The 16,926-nt window shown below is 45.3% G+C and overlaps 1 protein-coding gene across 2 annotated transcripts in view; it reads right to left on the reverse strand.

Moving 5' to 3' along the window:
• Positions 1–16,926, reverse strand: part of fgfrl1a (fibroblast growth factor receptor like 1a) — a 350,262-nt gene that overhangs the window by 21,748 nt on the left and 311,588 nt on the right. For both annotated transcript variants that reach the window (XM_041197387.1, XM_041197377.1), the window contains exon 6: positions 15,036–15,389. In XM_041197387.1, the coding sequence (XP_041053321.1) occupies positions 15,036–15,389 (354 nt within the window). The remainder of the gene's footprint in view (positions 1–15,035; positions 15,390–16,926) is intronic.

The raw sequence follows: 16,926 nt of genomic DNA on the forward strand, positions 1-16,926 counted from the left end.
GTCGATTTAGCACACAGATTGGTAGCTGTGAAGATGGAGCATACAGGAAAGCTGTTCCTATGTCACAGAATCACTGAATTGTTACAACGCAGAAGGAGGCCAATCAGCCCATCATGTCTGCACAAGCTCTCCAAATGAACAATTCACTTATTGCCATTCTCCCACTTTCTCCCCATAACCCTGCAGGTCCTTCCTTTTCAGATAATAACCTTTGATTGAACCTGCCTCCACCACACTCTCAGGCAGCACATTATGGGGAGATGGTGGCATAGTGGTATTGTCACTAGGCTAGTAACTTAGAAGCCCAGGCTAATGCTCTGAGGACGTGGGTTCAAATAGCAGCTGCTGGAATTTAAATTCAATATATCTGGGAATTGAAAGCTTATCTCAGTCATGGTGACCATGATAATTGTCATAAAAACCCCTCTGGTTCACTATTGTCCTTTAGGGAAGGAAATCTGCCATCCTTACCTGGTCTGGCCTACAGCTGACTTCAAACCCACAACAATGTGGCTGCCTCTGAACTCGGAAATGGCCTAGCAGGCTACTCAATTCAAGGGCAATGAGGGATGGGCAACAAACGCTGGCCTTGCCAGCGGCGCCCACCTTAACCACTCGCTGCGTGAAAAGGTTTTTTCTCCTATCGCTTTTGTTTCTTTTACCAATTACTTTAAATCTGTGTCCCCTCGTTCTCGATCTTTCCACCAGTGGGAATAGATTCTCCCTATCTACTCTGTCCAGACCCCTTGAGATTTTTAATACCTCTATCAAATCTCTCAGCCTTCTCTTCTCCAAGGAAAGCAGTCCTAACTTTTCCAATCTATCTTCATAACTGAAATAAAGTATGAGGAGTTACTGTGTAAATTCCTTTAAGAGGAATGGTCATAAAATTTTGTCACACCGCATGTACAGAGGAAAACTTACCACTGCAGTTACTAAATCATGCCAGTGTCTCTTTACAACACATTTAAACCATATTGAATTCACCTAAAAAAAAATTACTTGACACCTTAGAGCAAATTTTCTCTATGCTTTGGGAATAGATTTACACATTGCACAAGAAGGTAAATCTTACTCCTGGTTGATCTGCAGTAAAATAAACCAGTTCATGTAGTTTGGGTCTCCTTGAGGTGTTTTATATACATGATATGGTTGTGCGTGTTTTAGGATTCATAAATCTCTCTCCATCGAAAAAGTTTCACATGGGCTTGTGTGGAGCTAGGGTGACAGAATCACCAGCATTTAACCATTTACTCATGTATGACCCAGAACCAAGAGTTGCTGCTGATCGTGTGGACCATGTTTTGCCACTGCCATACTCACAACGGCGGAACATGTCACCTGGTAATATGCTGTGATATACAAGCTGGGCTCACACTTAGAAGCGTTATAAAGAATATGAGCCACATGCTTATAGCAGTGAGATTTCACAGTTGGAGAAAGGGCCAGGAAATCAATTTTATGCCAAGGTTCCCCCACCTTTCCCTGGTTCATTTGTCTTGCAACAAGAGAGTGAGGAATTTCATAGAACATGGTCCTGTCAAGGCTGGAACAGAGTGTAATGGACTGAAATAAATTGAGATTTTGTCACACTGAGGAACAAAAAGGTGATTTTTCATAACACAACAACTGCCATTGGAAAGAATAAAATTTGCAAAGTCTCAATAAAGTCCCTTCTCTTTCCTCGCCTAAACTTAATATTCCTCACATAAATATTATTGCTGCCGTGTTCCCTCCTTTCTTAGCTTATAGATCTTAATGTACATTTCCCATTGACGGCAAGTTGGGAAAAAGTACATAAAATGTACTCACAGATACATTTATAATCATAGATTATGGGCCGGATTTTCGCTACTGATGCAGATAGTTTGAGTCCGGAAATTTCCCGACTTGCCATATCCAGCTTGGTAAAAAGTGCCCCAAAATGCACAATTTTCAGTTGGGGCAATACAGTTGCAAAACACAGCTGGGCCCACTGACTGGAAGCAGAGCATTAGATGGCCATAGAGGCAAATGCCGAGGCAGCTTAGAAAGCCTGAGGTTAGAAGGCCAATCTCGGTACTCTGGGACTTTTTCCCAGTTGTTTTACAATTTGTTAGGCTCTCTTGACCTCACTGCTCAACCCTCACCCACCCCCTTGGCCCCTCATATCTGCCATGCCAACTCAGGCCTCATTCATACCCTCAAGGCCTCTCATACCCACTATGCCAACTCAAAACCAACTTATGCCCCCCACTAAGTACCCATACCCTCCACACCAACTCAATGCTAACATGCCCTCCACCCACACCCCACGGCTCCTCATACCTTCCTGGCAACCTCCATAGCCACTCACCTCATATCCATTCTGGGCATACCTCAGGAGCCGTATAGAGATAAAAAAGAAAAAGCTTTTAACAGTCTATCATAGCTCTCACACCTACATACTTGTAAGTTAAAAATTTTCAATTCATAACATCCATTCAAAGCTTTTAAGTCTCAAGCAGTTAATCTCTCATTAAAAACAAACTTCAATTCAGACCCCACAGCAAAGACAGCTAATCCCTTAATAGCCTCTAAGCTGTCAATCAAACTGTGAACTCAGAACCTTCTGCTGAGGCAATTGTATCTTTTGAAACTCGGCCAAGCATTCACAATGGCGTAATGATTTTTTTTTCCCTTGGGGAAAAGTCAACAAACAGCTATATTGAAACTGTATAACCTTTTTTCTAACCTACTCCTGTCAATCAAAGCAGTGTAGCAGAGGGTTTATTTTAACTTTCACTGACAGCTACAGCAAGTTTTCTTTAGCTCTAAAGAGCAGGGTATTTAAAAATTTCAGATCATGACAATTATACAGACCTTATCTGCCCTTCAAGAGTGTTTATGTCTATTCCATCAATTAGTGACACCTACACTGAGGGTTAAGGCCCTTGCAAGAGCCAAAATCAGATCTATTTGAATGCAGCTTTGGGTTGAAATGGTGCTGCTGAGTTTGGGTTTCCCTCCTGTCTGAAACACGCCTCACCCCTCCTTTCTCCTACAGGCAAAATTTGGATCTGTCAGAAACAAGGGTGGGACTTCTGCATCTGCATCCTGCCCGCCATTTTGAAACATCCATGGAGCTATCCCAACTCTGCAAAAACCTGGCTATATGAATAAGATTGGGAAAATAAAGATCTATCAGGATATTCCCAAATCCATAAAATCATGCAGCACTCTTGCACGTTAATTGTTTCCCTCCCTTAAAAAAAGTTCATCTTGATTGCTAGATCTGTTCAAAATCTATCCCATTTAGTACTGTGGTAGTGCCACACAAAATGATGGACAGTATCCTCAATGTGAAGAAAGGAGCTCGTCTCCACAAGGACCGTGCGGTTGTCATTCCTATTGATACTGTCAGGAACAGATGCACCTGCAACAGGTGGATTGGTGAGGATGAGGTAATGTAGATTTTTCCCTCTTATTGCTACCCTCAACGCCTGTGAAAAACCCAGCCTAGCAGCCATGTCCTTTAGGACTCTTCAAGTTCAGTCAGTAGTGTTGCTACCGAGCCACCTTTGGTGATGGACATATAGTCCCCCACCAAGAGTTAATTCTGCACCCTTGCCACCCTCGGGGCTTCTTCCAAGTGGTGTTCAACATGGAGGACCATCAGCTGAGGGGTGACGGTAGGTGGTAACCAGCAGGAGTTTTCCTTGCCCACATTTGACCTGATAACATGAGACTGCATGGTGTCCAGAGTCAATGTTGAGGATTCCCAGGGCAACTCCGTCCCAACTGTATACCACTGCACCACCACCCCTGCTGGGTCTATCCTGTCGGTGGGACAGGACATAAGGGATGGTGATGGGGACACTGTCTGTAAAGAATGGTTCTGTGAGTTTGACTATGTCAGCTGTTGCTTGACGAGACAGTGAGACAGCTCTCCCAAGGGCTTGCTTCAGTCTTCACGGTAGAATACACTAATAGCATTCCAATACTAAATAATCAAGGGGCAAAAGAGGGGGAGGAAATAAATACAATAACTATCACTAGAGAAAAAGTTCAAGGAAAACTAATGAGGCTAAAGGCCGATAAGTCCCCTGGACCTGATGGTTGCATCCTAGGATATTAAAGGAAGTAGTGACAGAGATAGTGGAAGCATTGGTAGTAATCTTCCAAGAATCCAAAGATTCTGGAAAAGTCCCAGAGAATTGGAAAACTGCCAGTGTAACACCCTTATTCAAAAAAGGAGGGAGACAAAAAACAGGTAACTATAGGCCAGGTAGCTTAACATCTGTCATTGGGAAAATATTGAAGTCTATTATAAAGGATGTAATAGCAGAGCATTTAGAAATGCATAATATAATCAAGCAGAGTCAGCATAGCTTCATGAAAGGGAAATGATGTCTGACAAATTTATTAGAATTCTTTGAGGAGGTAACAAGCAGTATAGATAAAGGGGAACCAGAGGATGTAATATATTTGGATTCCCAAAAGGCGTTCAATAAGGTATCATGCATAAGGCTACTTAATGAGATAAGAGCCCATGGTGTTGGGGGTAGTATATTAGCATGGATAGAGGATTGGCTAACTAATAGAAGACAGAGAGTTGGGATAAGGGGGACATTTGCAGGATGACAATCTGTAACTAGTGGAGTGGCTGGGGCCTCAATTATTTTCAATATACACTACTGACTTAGATGAGGGATGTGAATGTACTATCACCAAATATGTGGATGATACAAAAATAGGTGGGAAGGCAAGTGGTGAGGATGACACAAAGAGTCTACAGAGGGACATAGTGAGGATAAGTGAATGGGCAAAAACTTAGCAAATGGAATATCATGTGGGAAAATGTGAGGTTATGCACTTTAGCAGGAAGAATAGAGGAGCTGAATATTATTTAAATGGAGAAAGATGTAGCACAGAGGGATTTGGGGGTCCTCATGCATGAATCCCTAAAATGCTAACACACAAGTTCAACAAGTAATAGGGAAGGCAAATGGAATGTTGGCCTTTATTTGAAGGGGAATGGAGTATAAAAATAGGGAAGTATTGCTAAAACTATACAAGGCAATAGTTAGACCACACCAGAATATTGTGAACAGTTTTGGTCCCCTTATCGAAGGAAAGATGTACTGACATTGGAGACAGTCCAGAGAAGGTTCACTAGGTTGATCCCGGGTATGGAGGGATTTTCTTCTGAGGAGAGGTTGAGTAGGTTGGGCCTGTACTCATTGGAGTTAGAAGAATGAGAGGCAACCTTATTGTAACATAAGATTCTTAGGGGGCTTGACAGGGTAGATGCTGAGAGGTTGTTTCTCCTTGTGGGAGAGTCTAGGTCCAGAGGGCATAATCTCAGAGTAAGAGGCCGCCCACTTAAAACAGAGATGAAGAGGAATTTCTTCTCTCAGAGAGTAGCCAATCTGTAGAATTCTTTACCACAGAGGGTTGTAGAAGCTGGGTCGTTAAGTATATTCAAGTCTGAGATAGACAGATTTTCAGTCAGTAAGGGAATCAAGGGTTATGGGGAAAAGGCAGGAAAGTGAAGTTCAGGATTATCAGATCAGCCATGATCTCGTTGAAAAGTGGAGCAGACGAACCGAATGGCTTAACTTCTGCTCCTACGTCTTATGGTTTTATAGGACATCAAGGAAGAGGCAGCGTGCATTCGTGGGGGTGGGAGTGGGGGCTGGAGGGGGTGCAAATGCAAATCGCTTTTTCCCAGCTGACTTTCAGTGCGGTGCCAGGGTAATGGTGCTAGTGTGGGTCAGAGATTGGCAGGGTGGGGGGAGGGGTGGGGTGGCGGGTTGGGCATTGGGGGCAAGGCAGCACAGATTGAAGGAAGTACACAAGCACATGCCAGGGTGGGAGGGAACCAGCCAAGTACTTGGAAAAGCTTGTCAAAAGTGAGCATTCTTCCGCAGCTGAGAACGTTCATTGACCTGCTGGAATCGGGCCTCTGAAGCTTTTTTGCCCACACGAGTAGTCAAAAACATGAGAATGCTGCCAAATGTTCCAGAACATTTCACCCCTTGGGCGCAGACTGCATATTAACGTGCATTTTAGGGGGTACCAGAATAAATGGACGACTGGGCAAGTTGTACAATCCCCTTGCGAAAGGTAGCCATGAGGCAATCACTGGTGGAGGTGCTCAGACCTCCTTGCAATGTCTTTAAGGTGTGGACCAGTATCCATTATGGTTCAAGCTAACAATGCAGCTTTGCAGTGCGGGTTAGGAGAATGCCTGTGCCTGAGCTGAGTGCACAGTGGCAGTCCAATGGGCAAAGCTGCCGCCAATTGGTCAAGTGAAGTGGGACGGAGGTGAGGTTTCGGACAGCCAATGAGCACACTACACACTGACCATCCAAGTGGTGGCCAGCGCTTTCCTGCATGTGTCTAGGGAACTGGTCTAGGGAAGAGGCCTTCAGACTTAACCAAGAGAGGTTCTTAGCACACCCATGCTAATCCATGCGTCTCTCTTCAATCCTGCAGGAGGAGAACATCAGGATCATGGAGCCTGGTGATTTAGCGGTGTACCTCATTGCTTACAGAGACCAGAGAAGAAGAAAAAGAGAGCGGCAGAGGCATTTAGCTCAACAAAAGGAGGAACACCTCCCTCAAGATGAAGGGGTGGTAGAGGCAGCTGCACACACAGCTGAAGATCCACAGCTAGCCGTCGCCCGTAGACACTTTGCTAGACTCAGGCTCTATAGATGCCACTTGTCATTTCTGCAGATGACTGAGAACCAGTGCCATTGGTTGAAGACTACACGTGTCTAGGGAACTGGTTGGTCACATCTGCCACCTGCTGTAGGATTTACCACTACGGGAATATGGAGGGCATCCACTGCCAGTGACTGCAGCACTCAATTTTTATGCCAATGGCTCCTTCCAGGGTTCCACAGGTGCCCTGTGCAGGATCTCACAAGCCTCCATGCACAAGTGTGTCACGGATGCCATTTTTGTGAAGGCACAAAACTTTGTGCATTTTGCCCGGGATCAGGAAAGCCAGGAAGCAAGAGCGCTGGGATTTTCACAGATCTCTGGTTTTCCATAGGCACATGGTGCCATCAACTGCACTCATGTTGCACTTAGATCTCCATGGCAACAGGCAGTCAACTACATCAACCACAAAGGCTTCCACTCACTGAATGTTCAGCTGGTGTGTGTGACCACCATAAACACATCCTGCAGGTCTGTGCACAATTCCCATGGAGTGTCGCTAACTCCAACATCCTTAGCAGGTCTCAGATGCCTGACATCTTCCAGAGTCCAGAGAGGCTGCAGGGTTGGCTTCTCAGGGACAAGGGCTACCCACAGAAGCCATGGCTGATGATGCCCGTGCAGTGGCCTCAGACTGCAGCAGAGCGACTGTACAATGAGGTTCATGAGTTGACCCAGAATTTGGTGGAGCAAACAATAGACATTTTGAAAATGAGGTTCCAGGGACTTGACAGATCCAGTGGAGAAATCCAATGCAGTCCCCAGAGGGTGTCGTGCATCATTGTGGCTTGTTGCGCATTGCACAACCCGGCACTGCCACGGGAGGAGGACCTGGCTGAGGAAGAGATGGAAGAGCTACACATCTCCTGTAATGGGAAGGACACCAAAGGGGATGAGGCCTTCAAAGGTGAGAATGCCGGCAATGAGGCATTGCCCTGGCCAGGCGCGCTCGGGAGGCCCTCATAGCCGCAAGATTCGTGGAGGATGATGACGAGATGCAGTCAGGACAGTCCTGATGTCTTCACTTTGGACCTGTGAACATTTAACTTCTGTATGGCTGATGGCAGTGCACATACCCTCAATGCTCAGGCTCATGTCATGGAGATGCAGCAGAGGCCCTAAGAGTCACTCAATTGCAGGAGGATAACGACATGCAGTGGGGACACTCCATAGATCTTCACAGAGCCTCTGAGAATGTCTGACTCCTGTCTGGCTGAGGGCAGCTCACTTGCACTCTGTGATCAGGGTCATATCATAGAGACGCAGCCATGAAACTTTAAATGCACCTAATCCTTTGTCAGCCTTCAGCATCTGTCCCCTTCAGGAGCACAGCATCACTAGTCACCGATGCTGAATAGATGGGGGGCCAGCCCCATGTCAAAGGTGCTGAGAGCACACAGAGAGAATGATGGAGCTCTGTGACAGGTGCAGGCATTACTAATGTGTCCAAGCAGTGTGAGGCCAGACCATCACTTTAGTCTGAAGGTTACTCATTGCACAGGGACTGAAGTGAGACACCTGCCTTTATCTTGTGCAGGAACCAAGGTTTCACATGTGAGTGACACAAACACTGCTCATCGTAACAAGGAGCTATAGACAAGGAGATATTCTTGGGAGCTGCTGGTCCTTCTCCCTATGGCGGACACCTTGAGGAGAAGAGGAAGTTGGAGTGAGATCGAGCTGCCTCGTACCTCTCTCATGTTGACACTATTGGAGACCAACTATGGTGTCAGCGATGGATTTCAGCCCACGTAGCAGTGCAGGGAAGATGTCCTGGACCAAGGCCTCCAATGGTGGCCACCATCCTACCAGTGTTGACCTTGGTGCATAGACATGCTAGCACTATCACTTCAGCCTGAAGGCGGACGGACTCCTCATTGTGCCTTACAACCTGAGGAGTGCAGGGGACATCCCTTCCTGATGTTCCCGAGCTTGCCTTTGCAGCTCCAGCAGCTGAGGTATGACTGAATCCAGTAGCTCCTCATCTGACTTGGACTCAGCAGATTTCTGGCCTCCAGCAGTCCTCCGAATGTCAGAAACCTGGGAAGCCCCTGCCACTGCCTGTTGTGGATCAGACAGTGCGACGTGCTTACCAGATTGTGACCCCGAGGCTACTCTAGAACTAGGATCCTTGGAGGTGTGTGTCTCTGCGCTGCTGGAGGGTGTGGGTGAGCGCTGTGATGGGTTTTCAATTAGGGCGTCATCAGATTCTTCTTCCGAGGTGTCTTCGGGGCTTGAGTCTCTGCCCAGAGTGAGGGTAGGGGACTTTGTGGTGGGCCTTCACTGCATCCAGCAGGTGCCCGAGGGGGGTGTCACTAAATTTAGGAGCAGCACATTTCCTCCCTTTGGCAGCCATGCCTTTGCAGCAGCTCCCGATGCCTTGGAGAGAGCTAGCGCTGTGCAGGAGTGCCCTTTAAATATGGCATCTGGATTACTGAAGGCCTCAGGCTGGGTGGGCGAATCAGAGGCTGCCCTGCCAGCGAGCCAGTGTATTTCTCGAGAATGCATTATTAATGAGGCAGGATGCTCGGGGAATGGGACGAAATGGTGCGAAAACCCGCCATCGCGGCCGGCGGGTAAAACGACCTTTCTCATACCCGCTGCCACACTCTGTGCAAATCTGGAGCAATTCCGCCCTTTGAGTCATCATGAGGATATGAAGTGTTCTCTAACAATGTGAGTTTTTCCTACTTACACTTAGAATCGTCAGTGTTTGGGTAGCTGTCTTTCTGTCGCCAGATCTAAATCATTGATGTACATTGTAAGCTGCACTCTGCTAAGCACCTCCTTCCATTCTGATGTGGCTCCACTGGAATTCATCAAGTTTTGAATCCAATTCAGATGATTCCACCACCCCACCCCCCCACACACCCCAGCTCCCACCCCCAATTTATAACATGTCTTCCAACCTTGTTGACTAATTTCCTGTTCCTGTAATCTAATAAATTCATTATTCCTTCCACAAACGCAGAAAAATTAATCACGAAAGCATTAAGAATGGGAAAAACTAATTCCTATTAATCACCATCCTTTAATTCTCTCATCGGGGAGCTGACTTTATTTTGAGAAAACCCACTGTTTTTGCCCCATCTAGTGGGAAATAGCTCCTTTATTGCAAAGCATTTACAGCAGAGAAACAGGCCATTTGAACCATGTCAGTATTTATCCTCCTCATTTCTGAGTTTGCTATATTACAATTTTATTTGATTTTTTCCAACATTAAATTTAGCTATTTGTAAATTGCAAATGAAAGACAAATGAAGCAGACCGTTACAATCAATAATATTTAGTGAAAATGATCGAACCATATTTAAACCATATTTTCCAGTGAGTTAAGAATTTCTTGCCATATGTCTGTTCTAAATTAACTTTTCACTCATCCATTTATGCCTTCTTGGCATACTTTAAAGCAATAATCTGGATTCACCCTATTTACCATTTTACAATTTTTGATGGGTACCCTTTCTAGAGTGTAAAATTTAAGTTTCTTCAGGGTTTCCTCATAGTTCATCCCCTTTACATTTGGAATAAGTCTGGTTTTCTTCCTGTATTCTTTCTGATGTTACAGTGGTGTATCGATCAAAACTGGGCTAAGTGTAAACTAATCACTAATGCCTTGTAAAATTTTAACTCATGGTTTTTAGATTATAATTGTCATGGTCTAATAAAAGTCCATTGAAAGTCTGGCCAAAATTTCTTCCTCAACTAACACTAGCAAAATAAACTGGTCTTCCATCTCATTGTCATTTGTGACATCTTGGTGCATGTAAATTGCTGAAGCAACACTGAGATGCTTCACAGGTAGGTGAAAACATACCATAGGAGTGAGGTTGCCACGGACTGTTTAAATTATTCTAAATGCTGCTGTTCTTAAAAAGAAGGCAATGTGCATTTATGTAGTGCCTTTCATGACCTCAAGATATCACAAAGTGCTTTAAAGCCAGTGAAGTACTTGTCAAGTGTAGCCACTGTTGTAATGTTAGAAACATTTGCGCACAGCAACCTCCCACAAACAGCAATGTGATAATGACCAAATAATCTATTTTAGTGATGGTGAGGTACAACTATTGGCTAGGACATGGGGGATAAAAACCCTGCTCTGCTTCATCAAATAGTGCCATGGGATCTTTTAGGTCCACCTGAGAGAGCAAACAGGGCCTTGGTTTAACATCTCATCCAAAAGACATTGCAGAAGCAAGCATAATATGAAAGACACCTAATATTATAAAGCCACAATATTGGGCCTTTGGGGTCCATGAGGTTTCGTAAAGCTATAGTTTACTCTTTCTCTAGTGGTAGAAAGCTAGCGTAGCAACATTACAATGTACTTCATAGGTCTTACAAACTCTGAGACTGACATTGTTATATTCTGATGAACCTGACCGCCCATATTCCATCCCAAGCCCTCAGCAATGCAGGCTCATGACCTCAGAACTGCCTAATATTCGGCTTTTGCTGTGGGGAAGGAAAAAGGAAGGCCAAATAGTTCTAAAAAAGATAAGCAATGTGGTCTCTGCCAGGATGCATGACACTATTTGTTCAACAATGCAAGCGTTTCGGTGAAAAGGTTAGAGTCATCCAATTGTGATTTTTGTTGAGATCTAACAACTTCAGTTCTGCAAAGACCTCACACAGCTTGGCTTTTAGAACAACACAGAAATATTGGATTAATTTGGAAGTCTTGTGCAAGTATTTTACCTCAACACTGATTACCGCTATTAGAGAAAAATCAACCAGCAATCTTTTTTCCTGGATATTCTCCACTGTAAACATTCAGTTTTGATTGGTTCTGTTGAATATAACATCTCACCATGTGCAGACATGAGCAGTGCTCCAAATTGTCAGTTTCACATATAATCAACACCATTCACCTCGTTTCAGTTCTTTGCATCAATAAGTACAGATGTTGGCCTTAATTCCATACTGAATACATTTGTATAAAATTCTGGTCGAAAATCATCATAGTATCAATGCACTTAATCCTTCCATTATGCTTCTTGTAAAGTCATTTGTTAAAGCATTAAGCTTTTCATGCTACGAATACTTAGATCCGTAGCTTCTAGCATCAAAGCAGCCTGGACGATGTGTGCTAAGTGCATTGACAAATTACTTCCTACAATATCCTAAACCTTTGAAAACAAACCAGCATAGCTGTTTGTTCAGCACGATTTATTTATCAGTGAAGTTTCCTGCTCATTGAGGTGAATGGAAAAATTGAATATTTTTCCATCTATAGTGACCGCTCTGGGGCTCGGCACAGTTTGGGCAGCCACAGAACAAAGCTCTCTTTAGCCTTCTCCAACAATGTAGTCACTGGAAATGAAAATCAGAGGAGGAATGCATAATGGGCGGCTGCATCGATATTGTTGGCTTTACACTAGCCCCCAAAGTCAAAATCACCTCCACACTAACACAAAAGCAAAACACTGCAGATTCTGGGAATCTGAAATTAAAACCAAAACTGCTGGAAACACCCAGCAGGGCTGGCAGCAGCTCTGAAGATGAACAGAGATAACGTTTCAGATTGATGACCTTTCACCTACCGAAACTTTGGGCTGAATTTTACTGTCCCTGCTGGTGGGTTTGCAAGCAGGGCAGCCTGTAAAAGTTCCGTCTATCTGCCCAGCCCAGACCACACGCAACGGTTTTGCAGGGGGGAGGGCAGCCCACTTGCCCTCCTCCCACTTGAATCCTTAGGTGGCTGATTGTTGGCTACTTCCCACTCGCTGTAATTTTTAGGCCTGCATGTGGAGGTCAGGGATGAGGCAGGGGAAGCCCAACCAGTTAGCCTGCCCAGGCCTTGGGCAGGAAAGGGTGGGTGCCACCCTCACAGGTCCCCTTTGCAGATCAAGAGCACCCCCACCTCAGTTTTCCCCGACCCCGGATGCCCACTTTCCCCTTGGCCTTTGCAACCATGCCCCCACCCTTTGGTCCTCCCTCCCCAATGAGCCCCCAATCCTGGCACGCTTGAAACTCCCTCAGCCTTACCTGCACTTTGTTAAGTCGAACTCGTGTAGTCCCAGCAGTGGTCCCGGTGGCACTGCTGGGTTTGGCGAACTGCCAGCTGAGACTTCCTCTCCTGATAGAGGCAGAAGGCCTGTTCCCAGGCAATTAAGGCTCCACAGTGTGGTAAAAGGCTGTAAGACAGCTGTCAGGAGCTGGGGTGCGTTCCACACCAATGTTTTCATTGGCAGGGCAGCAAACTCTGCCATCTGAAAAATTCTGCCTGTTAACTCTGTTTCTTGCCACAGAAACTGCTTGGCCTGCTGCGTATTTATATTTTTATTTCAAAAAACGTATCCTAATGTCAAATGGTGCACTGATGTTAGAAAAGTATCTTTTCCTACTTTCCACGCTATTCTCTCTGGATGGGATTGTCATTTCAGTGATAGTTTCTGCCAAAGTTTTGTTTTGCTTGGTAGTTCAGTTAAACCAGCACAAATCCATTTTATGGAGAGTTCAAGCAGCCAGCAGAAGGATGATACATTCACTGAGATCAATCTGGGTGGATTCAAAACCAATTTGGAAAGCTGAAAGGGCAGTGCTTTTAACTATTTCAATACCCATCTCCTCTTAATCCAGCTTTTAAAAAAAAAAATATTTCTCCCTGTCCTGTTTAATTCATCAGCAGAGAGCGAACACAGAGAACACTTGGGTGACAATACCAACTGATTGAAAAATGTGTAACTGGCAGAGGAAAACCTGTGGGTACCTTGGATACCCATTAGTGTGCCTAATTCAGACTTGCCTTTAACTGAGCATCCAACATTCTTCCCCAAAACAGGCAGGAGACGCAAATTGAGTCCTATACCAATTCTTGAACCCCAATTGCAGTTTTGATGTACAAGTGCAAAGTCCATGCATTGTAGATGTCCCCCATGTCCCACCCATTCCAACCATCGTGCCCCTTACCTGCCAGCTGGGTCCTTAAAGAAACAGGACAAATTGATGTCCTTAAGCTCTTGCCCTGATTGCCAGGCAACAGGCTTCTAGTGTTGCAAATTTGTCATTTAGTCAATGCCTTGCCTTATAAATCCAAATGAGATCAGATTTATGCTGGTCTTCTCTCTAAGTTACAGCAGTCATTTGGTAGAAACCCCATGCAAATTCTGTGCGGATGCTGCAGTTAATTGGGTAACTCCACGTTTGTTGGATCACGTGTTTGCCCGTTGGCAGTAAGTGAAGTTGATAGTCATTGGTCTTCTCTCCTCTGGCCTTCCCTAACATCCTTTATAACTGCTGTGTTACCATGATACCATGTAATTCTTTTTAAAGATAACTGTTGTTTTAGTCCTAAAAGCTGTTCTCATTTTTGTTCCTTTATCATACAGTATGTTGTCTGGATACTGATTGCTCATCACCCTTCAGCTTTAAAATAAGAGTTCCAAGTAGGTCACCTTATAGAAGGAACAAAAACAAACGTGCTGGAAAAACTCAGCAGATCTGACAGCATCTGTGGAGAGAAAGACAGAGTTAACGTTTTGAGTCCCTATGACTCTTCTTCGGAACTAAAGAAAAGTAATAATATGATTAAATATATACTGCTTAAGGTGAGTGGGAAAGGTGAAGCTGTGATAGGTGGTGGCAAAGGAGAGGCTGCAAAAGATGTCATAAACAAAAGGTTGAAGGGGTGTTGATGGTGGTGATACTGGCTAAAGGAGGTGCTAACCTTAAAGAAGGGTTCTCAAATCTCCTTGAATCCTCACCATGGTAAATCAAGGCTCACAGCAATGTGTCCTACTCTACTCATTCAAGGCAAGGATTATGGGTGGGCGGCCAGACGGCAAAGTGAAGCTGAGCTGCAACCAGATCAGCCATGATCTTATTGAATGGTAGAGCAGGCTCCAAAAGGTTGAATGACCTACTCCTGCTCTTAAATCCTATGTTCCTTTGTTCTTCACGCCTCAAAATTGTGAAACTCCTTAGTCTTCCCCTCCTCCCCCAACTGTACCTGACAAGCTTTAAAACCGAAGCTTAGCCACGTACTCTTATCTTTTATCTTATTTTCTGTGCCACACTTTTCAACCTTGGCCCCTCGCCTAGACTTCCCAGTTAAAAAAAAAGCCTAAACAATTACACAAGGTACTTAGACACATACTAGCACCACGTTACTCTGGTAATGATGTGCGGCTATTGGGGGTTTAACAGTGGAAGAGAGAAGGGCAATGTTTTCTCATGTCTCCCGATGGTCTAGGAAGCTGGACTGGACCAACCTCAGATCCCCAGGTTTGGATTTGAAAATTTCAAAATCTCTGGCACCCAAAGCCAAAAGGCACTGCTGAAACCTAGAAAAAGCAAAATATTTATTTCCAGTACACAAGTACCGAGAGAAGGAAACTGCCTACCTGGCAGCACGGTCAGGAAGGCACTCCGGAAGCTGTATCCCATGGTGTTTGCGCCCAAGCAGATATACATCCCAGCGTCCTCCTCCTTTGCTCTGGAGATCATCAGTTTGTTTAAGTAAGAGCCGTCAGGCCTGGACCATACCTCTCCCGTTGGCAGCACCACAAACTTCTGTCCACCGACATCAATGGTGGAGTTGTACTTATTCTCGCTGCCATATTCAACTCTCTTCAGCCACTGAATCACAGGCTTGACGTCGCTGCGGACCTTGCACTGGAAGGAGGTCGTGCCTCCGTAATCGACAGTGGTGTTTACAGGGTGCGTTCCGGTCAGGATGGGTTTGGACCTGGTGGTCTCTGCAAACGACAAGCGAAATGATCCGTTGTTAATATCAATCCATGGCAGCAAACCCAAGCGTGTCTTATCCCGCAAGAAATGCAGCGACATTTCACCACAAATAGGATGCTGACTTTATTTTGCCATGGACTACTAAAGCTCGGTTATCGAATTTAAAGCAAAAAACGGGGACAGGGTTGCAGACTGTGTTATGTGGTTCATTAGAATGTGCCACCGAAAATAGAACTGCACTTAGTTTTGGCAAAAAAAAACTTTTAGTTGTGTCTTGTTAATAACTGGGAAATTAACCTCATTATTTCAAAAGGAATCATTAAAATCAGATCATATCTATCACAATATATCTGGTGAATTGAATAATATCACAAATCGGCATATAATATTAACATGAGTAAAGATTCCTAAAGGAAATGATTGATGGGGTTTTATGGAGACCATGGGGTCTCACCTGCTGACTGGAGAGCTGGGGAGGGACCCACCTAGCCTCCTCTGGGAAGTCTTGCCTCTCAGGCCTTTAAATGGCCAGTAGAAGGCCTTCTCTGAGATCAAGGGCTCCGGGGGCAGAAGTCTCACCCCAGAGAGCTGCCAGCCAATCCACCAGAGACCCAGGATTGAGAAATGACCCAGGCCAGAGGTAAGTCACGGCGGGAGAGTTTTCGTGGAGTGGGGTATGTATGGGTGGTCAGCAGCAAGGGCAGTGAGGTGGCTCTCAGCTGGCCTCCCCTTTTCCCAGTGGAGGGTCTCTCGAGCAGGCACTGAGTACCTTTGGAGGAGGGCCCACCACAGGTGACGACAAGCAGCCTGCACAGCTTTACTCCTCATGCACCCTGTGTGGTGACAGGCTCGCCCACAATGAGGTTAATACCACCAGTGGCAGGATAAGGCCCTTAAGTGGTCATTAATTTTAAAACAGTGTGAGAGCAGAGCAGGACAGCAACAGATGCAATATAACGTGGATAAGTGTGAAGTTATCCACTTTGGTAGGAAAAACAAAATGGCAGAGTATTAATTCAATGGCGATAGATTGGGAAATGTTGATGTACAAAGGGATCTGGGTGTCCTTGTACACCAATCACTGAAAGCAAACATGTAGGTGCAGCAAGCAGTTAAGAAGGCAAATGGTGTGTTGGCCTTCATTGCGAGAGGACTTGTGTACAGGAGCAAGGCTGCCTTACTGAAGCTGTACAGGGCCTTGGTGAGACCACACCTGGAGTATTGAGTGCAGTTTTGGTCTCCTTACCTAAGAAAGGTATACTTGCTAAAGAGGGAGTGCAGCGAAGGTTCACCAGACTGATTCCTGTGATGGCAGGATTGTCATATGAGGAGAGATTGGGCTGACTAGGCCTGTATTCACTAGGGTTTAGAAGAATGAGTGGGGATCTCATTGAAAAATATAGGGCAACATTTTCCCCCCATCGGGGGGGTGGGGGGGTGGCTAGTGAGGGAGCGGTGGGCAGGCTTTTGATTGGGGCCCCCGGTCGGGGGTGCACCGCCATTTTACATGGGCAGGCCAATTAAGGCCCATCCAGTGTTACCTCT

This window comes from Carcharodon carcharias, chromosome 1 (assembly GCF_017639515.1).
Source record: "Carcharodon carcharias isolate sCarCar2 chromosome 1, sCarCar2.pri, whole genome shotgun sequence".
NCBI lineage: Eukaryota > Metazoa > Chordata > Chondrichthyes > Lamniformes > Lamnidae > Carcharodon > Carcharodon carcharias.